This window comes from Eublepharis macularius, chromosome 10 (genome assembly GCF_028583425.1).
Source record: "Eublepharis macularius isolate TG4126 chromosome 10, MPM_Emac_v1.0, whole genome shotgun sequence".
NCBI lineage: Eukaryota > Metazoa > Chordata > Lepidosauria > Squamata > Eublepharidae > Eublepharis > Eublepharis macularius.
This window is the reverse complement of record NC_072799.1, coordinates 39,271,425-39,286,964: the sequence shown is the minus strand read 5'-3', so window position 1 is coordinate 39,286,964 and position 15,540 is coordinate 39,271,425. Positions and strand designations below refer to the sequence as shown.

At 44.5% G+C, this 15,540-nt stretch overlaps 1 protein-coding gene across 2 annotated transcripts in view; it reads left to right on the top strand.

Annotated features, from left to right (window-relative positions):
• BBS7 (Bardet-Biedl syndrome 7) overlaps positions 1-15,540 on the top strand; it is a 52,648-nt gene that overhangs the window by 27,923 nt on the left and 9,185 nt on the right. For both annotated transcript variants that reach the window (XM_054990529.1, XM_054990528.1), the window contains exons 9-14: positions 631-715; positions 2,483-2,585; positions 6,387-6,579; positions 8,590-8,664; positions 11,226-11,291; positions 13,655-13,794. In XM_054990529.1, the coding sequence (XP_054846504.1) occupies positions 631-715; positions 2,483-2,585; positions 6,387-6,579; positions 8,590-8,664; positions 11,226-11,291; positions 13,655-13,794 (662 nt within the window). The remainder of the gene's footprint in view (positions 1-630; positions 716-2,482; positions 2,586-6,386; positions 6,580-8,589; positions 8,665-11,225; positions 11,292-13,654; positions 13,795-15,540) is intronic.

Here is a 15,540-nt window from a genome sequence, read left to right as displayed (position 1 = left end):
GTCACTTAAATGTCAAAGATGTACCCTATGATTTAGAAAAGCTTAAATACTGGGGTGGGGAGGGGTCTAGTTGGTATTGAACAGCTAAGAATATGAGAGTGGCCATATTGGAATAGATAAATATTCCATCTAGTCCAGCATCCTGTTTCCATCAGTAGCCAGCAATAGTCCTATCATCCATAAATCTGTCACCCTTTCCCCCTTTCAAAATCCATCTAATGTAGTGGCCATCATGACATATTATAGTAGTGAATTCTAGAAGTCAACTGCCCATTGTATAATGTATTGCTTCCTTTTGTCTTGCATCTGCTACCAGCCAGTTCCATAGGGTGGCCCCACGTTTTATGGGCATTATGAGAAAAGTTTGAATTAGAAAACTAACCTCTTGAACCCTGCACTTGCCAAGCCCGTCATTAAGATGAGGGGACTTTTGGTACACAGTTTGATACATAGTTTGCTATGGAACTGGTATACGTGGACCTCATGTACTGCTTTGAATTATGTAAAATGCCACTGTGATGTTCTCTAATGTCCTAGCCCAGATGAACTGGGAAGTTACCAGTTTTTATCTCTTATCCCTTAAATGGAAAAATAAGTTTGTTCCTCTAGTGGTTTTTGTGTCCTTTTTAGGCCTTTCCAGAGAGTGTCACATCTGTCCAAGGCGGTTGTGTTGGGAAGGAAGGCTATGATGAGATCGTAACATCGACATATTCAGGTTTCTTTATAACTGCTTCAAAACATATGGATTAATTATATATGTTTATAGAGATAAAAAGAATTGTAAAGCTTAGGAGAGGAAATTGGGTGAAACATCTTTCATTATATGAGATTATGTGGCACAGCTTTTACCTAATCCTTCTAACAACCTTTTGTGATGAGGTTTTTAGGTTGAAAGGTGATGGGTTGGACCTAGCTAGCTTTTTCACGCAGTCTTAGTGTTGGGGACATCAAGCCAGGGCTCTCCAACTCCAAGGAGAACCGAGAGCTACCCTTGGCATTTACTCACTAAGTCAGTGAGGGGGAAAAATGAAAGGAAAATTCTGAATGATTGAGAAAGCTAACTCAAAACTGCATCAAGAAAAACATCAGTGAATAAGCACAGGCAGAAAATCCAAAGACAAATCTTGAAAATGCCGCATCCAGAATTAAGAAAAAAAAAACCCAAATGTATGGGGCCAAAAGCGGCAAAAGTCCTGCATGTAGAAAAGGCCTTTGTCTCAGGTCTGTGGGAAGCTATGTAGTGCTCCCTGCTGACAAGGATCCGCTAGGCTCACACAGATAATTTACACTCACCCAGTTCCTTTTATTATGGCATCCTACATGGCTTTCTTATGCGCAAGTCAAGTCCTGTGATCCCCAGAGTAGCTTTTGGGGGGGTGTCCTTCCTTTTTCACCAACAGAGAAACTGGTTGGATCCAACCCAGTGATTTACTGAAGGTCATCCTATGAGCTCAGTGGCTGAATTAGAGATTGAGTTTCTTATGTATGAACCAATTACCCTGTCCAGAGTTCATGCATAAGCCTGTAGAAGATAACAGGAAGCACTTATCTCTAAAGTATATTTATAAGAAAAGATTTTCACTTGCAATCATTATTCTACTTTTCAGTTTTATTGAGTTTTTAAAAGATCCTTTGTTCAACATGTACATTAAAAATAAAATAGTTAAGCTTTTCACTTGAACTATACTGTTTGGAGTCTAAGGCTATAATATTACACACAAATCTAATTGAATTTAATAGGATTCACCAGTGCATAATTAATGGCATAATTTCATTCTGAAAATTTAAAAGCTAGATAATTGTTTTTTTTAAATTAATTGAATAACAGCCCTAAATTCCATACATGTTGCTGACCTAGAAGCAATTTAGGTCAATTATGAACTCTGCTCTGGGGAACTGGCATGTTTAAATGGCCTCTGGATTCCTTTCGTGTGCTAGCTTCATAGCGATATTGGATACCACAAAGCATCCTCTGGCAAAAATTTAAGGGCATTTCTACATCAGTGCTCACCCTTCTCTAGAAGTATGGGAAGCAAAATCCAAAGAAGGAAGACACAGGCTGTACTGCCTCTGCTTGGCTGATGTTTTCCTCCATTTACGATACAATCTGATAGCCTGTCAGGGTGAGTTGAATATGGTGTGGCTTATGGAAATAGGCTGTGCTGATCAAATGTAGCCAACTTCCAAATTTTCCTTCATGTAAATGCCTTCTGGGGCTGTTGAGGATGGACCATAGTCTAGATCTGGAAGGCTGGTCAATCCAGAGGCTTCTTATGCGTGTCAATTACAGGGATTATTTTTGTGCATCCTTTCCCCTTTTTGCAGTTGAAAGGACTCTGAGCACAACATGCTCCATAGCGGCTCACGAATGTAGGTCTCATTCTCGGATTCCTGATATAAGCCCAGTAGTCCATGACAGTAGTACTGTTTTAATAATAACTACTCTCGAAATTTTCCTAATTTGCAATATGTGCATTTTTAGGGTGGGTTTCAGGACTGACTACAGAGCCTATCCATAGAGAATGTGGATCAGGAGACGAAGTAAAGATGAGTCATGAAATGCAGAACAAGATTTTATCCTTAAGGTAATATAATTGTTTTCTTAGTGTGAAAGAAGAACAACTATAAATTTGTTGCTTCACCTTTTGGTTACTTGGATCTAAGTTCCCCAGCCAGGTCATACATATCTGATGTTATCCTGTTGTTGGATAATTGGAGAAAAAAATCCCCATCAAAATCTTTACATCTGCTGTTGGGCTTCTTAATCCCCAATATAACATTACAACTCCTAGAAGTGCACTAAAAACAGAAGGGAAAAAAATCAGAAATCTGAAAAATTTTGTAGATTGTTCTGAATTGGTATTAACCAAACATTCCCACTTGGAACACTGTTTGGAGAAGCAGTATACAAGTTTTACAAATGAGTAAATAATAAAAGTCTAGCATAGTATTAGGAAAATTTGAAAAGGACTATAGCAAAAAATAGTATAGAAAATACAATTCTACTATTTTAAATCTATTGTGTGCTTTTCATTTAATAGTATGTCCTGGGCAGCCCAATCCTAAGAAGGGCACGGAAAGTGAACAGGAACCGAACTAAGGCTTGCGAGGGCGCATCTAGCCCGTACGCCCGCGTAAGTGGCCTTCCGCCCGCGCTGGGACGCGGCGCTGGCCCGCCGGCGGGCCAGCACCGGTGCAAGCCACAGGCGCCCGGGCGGCGGCGCAGAAGTGGCGTAGAGCCCTACGCCGACGCAGGGGGGGGGCGGGGAGCAAGGCGGGGTCAGAGTTAGTCCGCTCCCTAAGCTCCTCCAGAAGCGGGAACGCCCACAGCGGCGCAAAAAAGCTACGCCACGGAAAAAGAAGGCGTAGCCCATAGGCGTCCATGGAACGGCGAAAAATCAGCCCCCTCTCTGAGCGCCTCGCCCCGCCCCTATGGCCCGAAGGAGCATAGGATGAGAACTATCCCGGGGACCAATCAGCGTGCGCGCCCGGCGTGGACGAGCCCCCCTCTCTGCACCCAATCACCTGCGACCGCGCCCTACAAAACATCCGGCCAGCGCCGCCCAAACCCCCAGGTAAGTGAGCACTTGGCCGGAGGCTCTGCCCGTCTGCTGAGTGGCATTGCCCCTTTGAAAACCGAAACGGGCTGAGGGCATTCACATTGGCAGGCGCAGAATGCACTCCGGGGACTTTGCGAAAAACTGGGGGAACTTCGCATAAAGGGGAAGAGGTGCAAATGTCTGCCTAACTCTCTTTCTACCGTGATAGAAAGAATGACTCCACAGCTAACTGATGCATGCTAGTTGCTTCTAACTAAGCACAAACAAACTAACCCTTCCGTGGCAGAAGGGAATGACACTTTGCAAATTAACCGCATGCTCTCCCGTTTCCTTGCAGGTGCCCTGACTGGCGCTCCCACCTGGTGATGACCGACGGAGCGCTGACAGGTAAGGAGGAGGTGGGGGGGCATTCCGCAGATTAGTGCAAACCGCCCATTCACCTGAACCCACCCGCTCACTTGCCGCTTTGGGTGAGGCCCAGCAGGGGTGGGGGGCAACCATGGCCGCCCCTGGCTGCCTCAGAGGCAGGCGCCTCGAAAACCACATGTGGCCAGGTGTTTGTTGTGACCAGCTCATTCTCTCCCTTAAAGGTAAAGGCTTGCCAAGGCCGAGTGCATCCTCACCAGACCGTCATGCATCAGCTGCTGCCCTCGACCATGTGCAACCCCCCCCGGATGGCGGAGTGTGGGGCTTGCCTTGCCAGTGGAATGAGGCAAAGCCCACACGTGTCTTTTTCCCCCACAGGCACGTCCAGGGCATGGCTGCTCCCCCGCGCCCCGCCCTCCCCAAACATCTCTGACGGACGGTTGGCTGCAGCCCAGGAAGCACCGTCGCGCCGCGGCCTGCATCCCAGCCCCGCCCCTCCGAGCGGGAAGGAGGGCTGTGTGGAATGCTCCGGCTCCCTCGCCAGCCTAAACGCAAGCCCGCTCTTTCCAGTGCAATAAAACGAGATGTACAACAACTGTTTTCTGTGTCTGCGAGTCTGACTTCGTCCTCCGCCCCTCCCCCAACACTCCCGTCACATCTCCCCACCTGCACATTGCCACAAATGTATCCGACACACCCCGTCTTGCCTCCCCGCCCCCTCCCTCCCTCCTCCCCCCCTCCTCCTCTGTATTTGACCAGTGTCTGTACCACCCATCTGCCGAAGAGAACTTGATTCTCAGAAGCCTGTGCCACAATAAAATTGGATAGTTGTAAAGGTGCTACGGGACCCTTTTTGAATTCGCTACCACAGGCTAACACGGCTAACCCCCCTGTATCTATGGCCAGGTAGAGGGTTGGGGCGGGGCATGTGAGCGGGGATCCCCGGTGGGGAGAGTAGCTGGCACACGATAAGCCAGGGAGAGGGTGGTGCGAGCTGCAGCTGCAAGGGGGCGGGAGATGGCAGGGGAAACGGTCCGCTCGCTGGAACCCTAGCCCCCACCAATGGAGAATCCAGGGTGGTGGCAGGCGGATGCCATATCCCGGGCAGGAGGTCTCGCGCGCCTGGGGAGGGTCGCCCCCATCGCAGCCGCAGCCCCAGCAACACAGTCCCATGAGCGGCCGCCTCCCAGAGTGGGTCCAGCCCCTCGGGCGTCTGCAGCAGCCCCATTGGTCATTCCAACACCTTCCACCCCAGGGCGTCCTGCCTCGCATCCAATCCCGTGGAGCAGTTGCCAGCCTCCCACGCCAACAGGCCATGGTTGTTGGGAGGGGTGGGGTGTGCCTCTCAAGTCCGTGCCGAAGCCCTGCTCGGGCGGCTCGTCGCCATCCTCGACCCTCCGGCCCCACCCGCTGCAGCAGCTCCACCCGCCCCAGAGGCACCCCTCCCTCGGGCCCAGTTGCGTGCGAGAGGCTGGGCCCGTGGACGGCCAAGGGGGTCCGGCCGCCGGCCTCGCCGGTGACCGCCGCTGCCGCCTTGGGGGTGGGGTGGGGTGTTTTGCTGCACAGACGGCTCTCCTACACGCCTCCCCTTCCTCACGTCTGCTGGGGGAGGTGGGATGATATAATAATAAAGGCTGATTTCTGTGCAATGGGTGTCTGTGTTCTTTGCCTTGGGATGGGGACGAGGGGGCAGGCCCGCTGTGTCTGCCTCTTGGTGGCGGCCTCAGGCCAGCCCTCCCCTTCGGCACCACTTGGGGGCTGTCCCCTGCTGCCAGAGACTGGCTGCTGCCCTGGATTCCTCATGGCAGGGCGCCTGCCAGTCCCATGCCAACCTCTCTGGACGCGGCCGCCAGGGACTTGGTGCTACATTGGGCAAACGGGGGAAAGGCTTCTCAGACTACGCCCACCCCTCTCCTTCCCGACTGCGAGTCCCGCCCGACACACGAGCCGAGGCAGTCTGCCAGCATGGGCGCGGTTTGCCTGCTGCTCTGGGGCCTGGCCAGGATCGCGTGCTGCCCATAGGCTGCGCCTTTCCTGGCCCCTCCCCCTGACGCTTGTCAGGAACAGCGCCCTTTGGCTGCGCCTGGCGGCGGCCGTGGATCAGACCCGCCCACAACACTTTCTGGTTCTCCAAAATTGCATCTCTGCGCCGCTGCGGGCGCCGCTGCGGCCACACTTTGCTGGCACAGGATCCGGCCCGGCGGCGCCGCCACACCACCAGTGCAGCCGCGTCGGCGTTGGGGCCGGCCATAGGATTGCGCTGTTAGAACTGGAATTTTTCTAATAAGAAATGTATATCCTATATTGATAGAGTTATTTCTGAAAACTATATTCCACCTTTATTGAATATAGATAGAAACAATAAAAACACAAACCTTTTTTTCTTTTTGCAAAAAGTAAAAGGAGAGAGACAAACTAGAACAACTTCTAAATGTTCACAGACTGTTCTGTTTGCTGTAGGAATGAATTGGAACACCTGCAAGTCAAAGTACTTCAGGAGCGTGAGAAGTACCAGCAGAACTCTCAGTCCAGCACTGCCCTTTCAACAGTCCCAACAATTAGTATAAATGATAAGTTTACCCTAAATAGAGACGATGCCAGCTACAGCCTTGTCCTGGAAGTCCAGACAGCTATTGACACTGTTTTGCTACAAGTAAGTTTTTGCAGTAGCTTGGTAGATCTTTGCATTTTTGGTTTTGTTTTAAATCCAATAATATGGTTGACCTGCTTTGCCTTGTAGAATTCCATTTGTTTGAAAACTGTACAATTTTTCCAAGTGAAAATTATTTAAGCTTTTATCTGAGTTTCTGTAGAATTATGGCCATTTCCTGGGGAAGATGGTTGACTTTCCCCTAGATTTTCTGGAAACCAAGATGGGCATTAAGGCTGCGAGTGTAACCCAGAGAAAGTTAAATAGTACAGAATTTTATTCAGATTTAAGGACACAGTTAAATGCTTGAAATCTGTTTATTTCAATGAGACTTCAGTGAACTTTGGATTTTATTCTGTGGCTCTCGTCCTGAGCCACTAATATGTTATTGCATCCCATCTCAAACACTGGAACTTAACACACCTGTTAAATGAGAGCAGGATTTTCAGCCCCATTAAGAGTTTGTCAGTAATCACTGGTTGAGCTGTAAGGAATCATGAAGGAGGGAAAATCCCCTCTCTTGTTGCTCTTCTCCCCCACAATACCTCTTGATTTTCAACTGTAGTAAATGAAAATGCACACACCCAGCTCCAGTTTCTATCCATTTATACACTAAGATCCTTTGAGCTGCAATGGGGTGAGTGACTACCTTTTGCAGTGTACATGTTTGACAAGGAGATACCATTTGGGATCATAGAAAACTCCTCCATTCCCAATCAAACAGGTGTTTCAGCTGCAAAAGGGAGTTTCCATACCAAGATGTTGTGGAGAGTGCCCTCAAGTCATAGCTGATTTATAGTGGCCCCTAGTGGGATTTTCATGACAAGAGACTAACAGGCTCTTTGCCATTGCCTGCCTCTGCAACCCTGGTGTTCACTGGAGGTCTCCCATCCAATTACTATCCAAGGTTGACCCTGCTTAGCTTCTGAGATCTGATGAGATCAGGCTCACCTGGGCTATCCTGGTCAGGGCCCTTAACAACTTAAGGGATCTAAATTGGTCATGTCGAATGAAAGCATCATAGATTTTTTTCCTACTGTTAAGGGAGCCTTCCTTTTTGCAGCTTAAACAATTGTTTTGAAGGTATTGGTTAGGATCCTAATTAACATTTCCTATCATAACTGCAGAGAGCAGGTTCCCCCCAACACCTTAAAGGATTTTAGTAGTATGGGATAGAAATACCAGGATCAGGAGATTTACACGTGACAGCACCTATTCCCCCCCCCCAATTTCTGCCTTACACATCTACAAGTAAAAGAAGGGGGATAGGGTGCATCCTAATGCTTCCTTAATATACATTCATCTTAAGAGCTACAACCAACCTCCATTCTTCTTCTCTGTCAGATGCACAGTCCTATTTCTGTCCTTTTGCTGAGATTTCTCCCCTTGGTTAATTTATCCCTTAACTTAATTTGGAATGAGGTTTCCCCTGACCATGCAATAAAATCCCTCATAAGTTGCCCCCATTTTGATTCCTCATTGGCATCAAAGGGAACGATGTATGTGGTTTTGATTTGTTACAACTGATCTTCTTGACATGTTTGTTACAACTGATCTTCTTGAAATGTATTGACTTCATTTATATCCTGACTTTCTCCCCAATGGGAACCAAAAGTGGCTTCCATCATTCTCTTCTCCATATTATCCTTATTACAACCCTGTGAGGTAGGTTAGGCTGACTGTGTGTGATGACTCAGGGTCATCCAGCAAGCTTCCATGGCAGAGCAGGGATTCAAACCTGGGTTTCCCAGATTCTAGTCCAACATTCTAACCACTCCACCACACTGGCTGTTTTTGTTGCTTCTCATACCCCTCTCTGATATGTATGTACTTTTCCTTTTGTGCTTTTTTTGTGGTATAAATGGACTGTTTTTGGTGATGCATAGGTAGGCATGTAATATCTACTTTACCTTAAGGTGTCTCAGGCAATTTAATTTCCTAAAGTGAGAATTCGTATTCAAAAAACTTAAATGCCCATCTTTTCCTCTAATCTAGAACTGTTTGTCTCCGTAGTGTGATGTTCCAATAGACCTAAAGGATGTGGATAAAAATTCAGCTGTTGTGAGTGTTGTTGACTGTGAATCTGAGGTATGTAAAACCCCAGACCTCTTCCACATCACTCCAAAACCCCAGTTTATAGATGAGTTGAATACAGATTAAGACTGAGAAGTATATTCAAGAGATTCTTTTTCAGGGAGGAGAAGGGAGATGCTATGATGAGTTAAATCGAAAAGAGTCCAGTAGCACCTTTAAGACTAACCAACGTTACTGTGGCATAAGCTTTCAAGAATCACAGTTCTCTTTGTCAGATGCGTGGAGGGTAAGAAGAAACTGGTCAGATATATAGGTGGAGAGGGGAGGGGGGAGTAGATGCAATCAATAGCTTCTGATCATGGGATCAGTTGGCTTCTGATAATGAAATCAGTTACTTCTGATAATGAGATAACCATTCATAGTCTCTATTCAATCCAAGCCTGATTGAGTCAAATTTACATATGAATTCCAATTCAGCAGTTTCCCATTGGATTCTGTATTTGAAAGGCTTCTGTTGAACTACAGTGACCTTTAAGTCCTTGATCAAAATCAAGGAGTCCTAGTAGACTGAAATGTTCTCCCACTGGTTTTTGGATGTTGCCATTTTTAATGTCAGATTTGTGTCCATTTATTCTTTTGCGCAGAGGTTGGCTGGTTTGTGCAATGTACAGAGCAATGTACAGAGCAATCCCATTATCAGAAGCTACTGATTGCATCTACTCCCCCCTCCCCTCTCCACCTATATATCTGACCAGTTTCTTCTTACCATCCACGCATCTGATGAAGAGAACTGTGATTCTCGAAAGCTTATGCTACAGTAAAGTTGGTTGGTCTTAAAGGTGCTACTGGACTCTTCAGTTTTGCTACTACAGACTAACACAGCTAACTCCTCTGGATCTATGATGAGTTATACGCTCACTGGGGAAAAAACTCAGATGAGAAGTGAGATAGGAGTTTGAGTCCTACTGGGGAATGTCCTACTGGGAATAAGGGTAAGTTCACCTTTTTGCCTGCAACAGATATATCAACAGCAAAATAAAACTAGAATTGACACCTCTTGCACTGCAAAGGATGCCTCCAACCACAAAGCCAGTGGGACACACAAAAAAGGATGGATCACGGAACACTTGGAGTGGTCTGTTGGTCCTAGAAATGAAACCAGCTGAAAGGATAGGTCAGGCTGAGATTGACTAGCCCAAGGTCGCCCACTTAGTTTCTGAAGTTGAGTAGAAACCAAAACCTGAGTCTCTCAAGTTGTAGTTCAACACTGTAGCTCTTGCATGACACAGGCTTGGGAGTTGCTTTTCTAAGCCGCTACAGCCAGCATAATAGGACTTTGGTTGCTCTGTCATATATTTAATGCTTTAAATATTTTATATTTTAGTTATCTTATTTTCTTTTCAGTGCTTCATAATGTAAGACTGTGGAAATTGCTTCTTACCTTGTTACAAACATATCTCATGAGGCTGCCTTATACTGATACTGGCAATGGCTCTCCAGGATCTCAGAGTCGAGATCTTTCACACCATCTATGATCTGACCCTTTTAACAGGAGATTCTGCAGGTTGAATCTAGGACCATCTGCACAGGTTCTACCACTGAGCCATGGTCTTGCCCCTTTTCATCAATTATCAGTGATTGCCTAATATTGGTGTTGTCTGATAAGTGCAATATTAAGCTTTTTCACATAAATGTTAGTACTATAGGCTTTTTCTCTTTGCACTGCAACCATATTGTGGGGAGCTGGCGTGCTGTAGCATAGTAGTTAAGTAGATGGGCTACAAATCAGCACTCTGCTGGTTTGAATCCTGCTACTGCCATGAGCTCAGTAGGTAGCCTTGGGTAAGCCACTCCTTTCAGCTCCAGCTACTTATAAAAAAGCAGTACTAATAAAACAACATAAAAACATGGTTCAGAAATAATGGAAAACTACGGTTTGCTACTATGTGATTGAGTTTGTGAGCGCTTCACTCACTCAAGCAAAACCCTCCCCCTCCACATGTTACAAGGTAGTTTCTTCGTCTTTCTTGTCAAGCCATCATTTGCTATTACATCCAAACTAGAAAACTGTGACTTGTATTTTTTCTGAAAAGCAAGGATTCCAGAGTAGGATCACTCCCCCTTTTGGAATCCTGGTTTGCAGGGAAAACATAAATCATCCCACAGTGAATCTCAGTTGACATGAAGGATTTCCCAGCAGGACTTCCTCACCTCCCCCCTTCTACTGCAGCTCTGAAATTCTGATCCTGAAGGATAGGGGATTCTCGGGCACAGCGTGGAGGAGGAGTCAGAAGTTTGTGGAAGGAAAGGGTAATTGGTGAAAGTTGTTTCCCTTCCCTTTTGTTAATGGAAATTTTCTTTGGAATCCACTCATTGCTGGTGGTCCAGGTATAAAAGCAAAGCATGGTTTGCTGTGACAGTGGAATAATATTTCCTTATGCAAAAGGGAGGAGGGAGAAAAGTGCAAGCTTGAAGTTCCTTCAGGACTCCTTCACCTGGTTGGCCATTACTTCTGAACTGTGCCATAGACTGTTTTGTTGGTTAACAAAATCAAAATCAAGGAGTCTATATTCCTGTTTCTAACCAACCTGTTTCTAATTCTTATTATTCAACAGCCAAATGGCAATTTTCTCCTTGCCACATATCGGTGTCAAGCAAACACAACAAGGCTGGAGCTTAAGGTAAAACTTTTGAAATACATGTAAGTTTTTAAGATGTAGTGTTTAAAATATTTGCACACTTAGTGTACCTGTTGTCTTGTGAACTTCAGCTAATTCAAAGGAGAGCAACAATAGAGTAAAGGTTCTTGAAAGTAAAGCATGTCTGGGTAGATTGACATGACTGTTTTTTATCTAGAACAGAAGGGGGTAATATGTATTATTTTGATTTTTGTTGTTAAAGCATTCGGCATGTATCAATTTTGAAATAATGATAGATTGCTTTAGCACTGTGTTACAAGGGGCACATTTTAACAGTCGCCAGTTACTAAGAGAAGCTGTAGCAACGTAGATATGAATTTACAAAGTTTGACACACATCTGAAATGGATGCTTTAAAAGCCTACACTGAAAGAAAATTGAAAAGTTATCTCCAATTTTATCATAGTGTGGTTGGCTAGCTGCAAAACTTTCATTTCCCAGTCTTAAGATGACTAGTTCTTTGTGAAGAACCGAATGTAGGCTAGGCTGTTAATGTTGATTCCTCCTTCATGGATGCTTGCACTAATGCTCATTCATGGTACTTTTTGAGATACTTTTTAAGAAAAAAGAAAGAAGCCTAGAATAAACAACTCTTATCAGGAGGTTACTGCAGTGATACCAAAAGGAAAAGTTTGGGATAAAGCTTTGATACAGTCACATGTAATGTCGAAGGCTTTCACGGCCGGAGAGCGATGGTTGTTGTAGGTTTTCCGGGCTGTATTGCCGTGGTCTTGGCATTGTAGTTCCTGACGTTTCGCCAGCAGCTGTGGCTGGCATCTTCAGAGGTGTAGCACCAAAAGACAGAGATCTCTCAGATCTCACACTGAGAGATCTCTGTCTTTTGGTGCTACACCTCTGAAGATGCCAGCCACAGCTGCTGGCGAAACGTCAGGAACTACAATGCCAAGACCACGGCAATACAGCCCGGAAAACCCACAACAACCAGTCACATGTAAGTTGAAAATCAGTTGAAGGGAAGTGAGAAGAAAGCCAGTTTCTTTTAAGAGAAATCAATTTGATTTTAGTACTTTAATATCATTAGAAATGTATGAATTTTTCAGATTCACAGTGTTAGTTCTGCCTTGGAAAATACATTAATGTCAGTATAAAGGACTAACAATATAAATCATAAAAATTGCTTTACAGGCAGAATGGCAACATTGAGAATTTTGATCAGTGTTTTTAGGGCCCTAATCATGCAAAGGATTTTCTATCTGCATAAAGAAACATTCATACACAGGGAGCTACCACACTACTTGTGGCAAAGGCTGAAAAATATGCTATATCCATTTGCTCAGGTTTTATGCACAGATTTATAGCCCCAAAACTTCATGCAGAGCTAGTGTGAGGCAGGCATTAGAGAGTCTGACTAAGACTGGGTTCAGATTCTCAGCCATGAAGCACACAGTCACAATATCTCCGCCTAATCTACCTCATGGGATTGTTGTGAGGACAAAACGGTTAAAGAGAGAAATACGCATTCAGGATACAAAACTGAATAGATATCTAGCAGTATGCTGAAGACCCAGGGATATGCTCACGGTGCTCCTCTGCCAATTACTTATTTTTTATTTTTTATTTATCTCATTTATAGTCCGCCTTTCTCACTGAGACTCAAGGCAGATTATATAGTGTGAGATTAGTACAATCAGTATCAAGGACATTTCCATACAGTGTCAAGAACATTTCCATAAACAATGTTATAGGATTTTACAAAGATAATAGTATTAGCAAGGATCCAATACACAGTTGAAGAATTGCTGAAACAGAACATAATCAGTTCTAGGACTGACATAGATAACATGAAGCACAGGTAGTATATAGGAGTACATATTCAAAGCAACAAATAATATGCAAGGCAATATAGTGGTAAAGTCTGTGGACCCTAACTCATTAGCAAAGCATCTCATTGACTACCTCTTTGAGGAGGAGGAATAGCACTTGTAGATCTATGCATTAGGCTTACGTGCCAAAATATAGATATCATGGCATTTTTGTATCTGCTTCCTAAATTTTAGTTTAAGTCAATAGCTTGAAGTAGATACTAAACTTCACAGGGTAATGTTAATTTGAGCTTTTCAGTGGAGTTCCTCGTTCTCTCCTTCCATGTTCTGTAACATATTTTATAATGGCACTAAATAGCAATTAGTTATGTAAAAATCCATGTCTACTTAGCAGACTATGTGAGAGCTCTTCAATTTCTTCTTAATTACAGACTTCTAGAAGCAATGTAACATTACCTGTTTTGAAATTTTTTTCTTGTGTTGCTATCTTTTCTGCCTTTTTTAGAAGTGATTTGAGTATTGATGCAAAACCTTTTCCCCCTGAATCCTGATTTTGATGCAGATTCTGTCAATTGAAGGTCGTTATGGGACACTGCAAGCGTATGTAACTCCAAGAGTTCAACCAAAAACCTGTCAAGTTCAGCAATATCAGATTAAGCCACTTTCACTTCATCAGCGGACACATTGTATTGATCATGACAGGTATTTTCAAAGTCAATCCACACATTTTAGGTTAAGCTTTGGACTTATTTACACAGCAAGTGTACTGCAGTTCAGTGCTGAGGTGATGTCAATTCGTCCAGCAGTTCACCTTATTGTTTAATATAGTGAAAATACTTGGCAATTAGTATCAGTTTTGCTGTATGTTATAGTTGTTGATATTGACTGTACTAATCTCACTCTGTGTAATCCGCCTTGAGTCTCAGTGAGAAAGGCAGATTCTAAATGACATGAATAATAGTAATATGTTTGGCTTCTGCAACAGTTCTTTGAAAAAGGCTTATGTCTGCTAAAACCTTAGAAGACACAGCAAAGTTCAAAGATGGAAATCCTGAGCTGAATAGTTTGATAGGATGGTTGCTATGTATGTGCTGAGTTGCTCAGTCTTTGTGGCTTTGGTGTCTTTCCCCTTTCTGCCTTTAATTGCCTGATCTCCAAAAAAAATAAAATAAAAATGGAATCAACAGATTCCATTAGAACTGTCTGTATATGACATAAGTATACTTAGCATCAGTATGGGGGAAAAAGAACTCTGTCTTAAGATCCTATCAGGTTAATTTCCTGAAACATTCCCTTTCTGTCATGATCCTAAATTCTTGTTGTGTCCTGCTTATCAGGGGATAGGGTTAATATGAGAGGATATTGATAGTTCCTGTCTGCAAGTGTGTTTTTAGTCTGCTTCTAAATGATGAGTTTTTTTAAAAGATAGACATGATTTGCATAGATTAACTGTACCACTGAGTTGCTTCTTATGTACTGAAGAGGGAGTCGTATTTCCTGATTCCCCTCCACATTACAGCCCTTGCTACTTGTCTGCCTTTTTGCCCAGCAATGCCTTTTCAGGGATCAGTGTTTCCCAAAAGGATCTCCTTGTGAGTTGGGGGAATTAGCATTAAAGGAGGCACCATGAGAGGGGGTTACTGGGATCTCCACCAATGTATACTAGGATTGTTCCCTTAGAGAAACTTAAATGAGCCGGCAGATGTTCTAAAGGAAAGGTTTCTTTATTAACAAAGCAATAAAATGCAAATGCACAGGGCTAATTAGAAAATCAGTGAGGAAGAGGGAGCGAGGTTCAGGATAGGGTGATATTTACCCGTTTAGGAGAGGTAGGATGTCCGCAGAGGCAGCAGTGTGAGCGACCAGCGCTTCGTGAGAAGAAGGCTTAGACACTTGTCTGTGGGTGTGTGTATGGATCCAAGGAACACACAAAGAGCACATGGCTAGTTATAGTGCAGAACTTATACTGTGGCAGAATTACGCCTCCTGCCCCCGAAACAATAGCTTAATGACTTGTCCGGAGGTGAAACAATAAAGTGGGAAAGGCTTGATTGTATATATCTGAGAGAAACTGTAGGTGATAAGGGTGCTCGATGCCCTGCGATTGCTGGATGGGAAGGGCGGCTTATTCCAATCAGGAATAGCCCTGATTGGGATGGTGGGTGAGGGAAGGTGTAGAAGGGTGTTGATGAGATAACGCAGGAACTCCTGAAAGACCTCTTTTTTCACTTAAGTGCTTCTCCGGGGCATAGAGGGGCAGTTAGTAAATCTGACACACCTTCTGGTAGTTTTCCAACTCCAGGCAGGGCTGGCATCTGTTCTGCCTTGCCAGGCAATGTGCTGTGCTTAAGGCACATGAGGAAAAAGGGGTTTATGATATTCCATGTCATAAATTGCCCTTTTAGTGAGAAGGGGTATGACTGCTAACAACAGGAGGCTGCTGGGGGA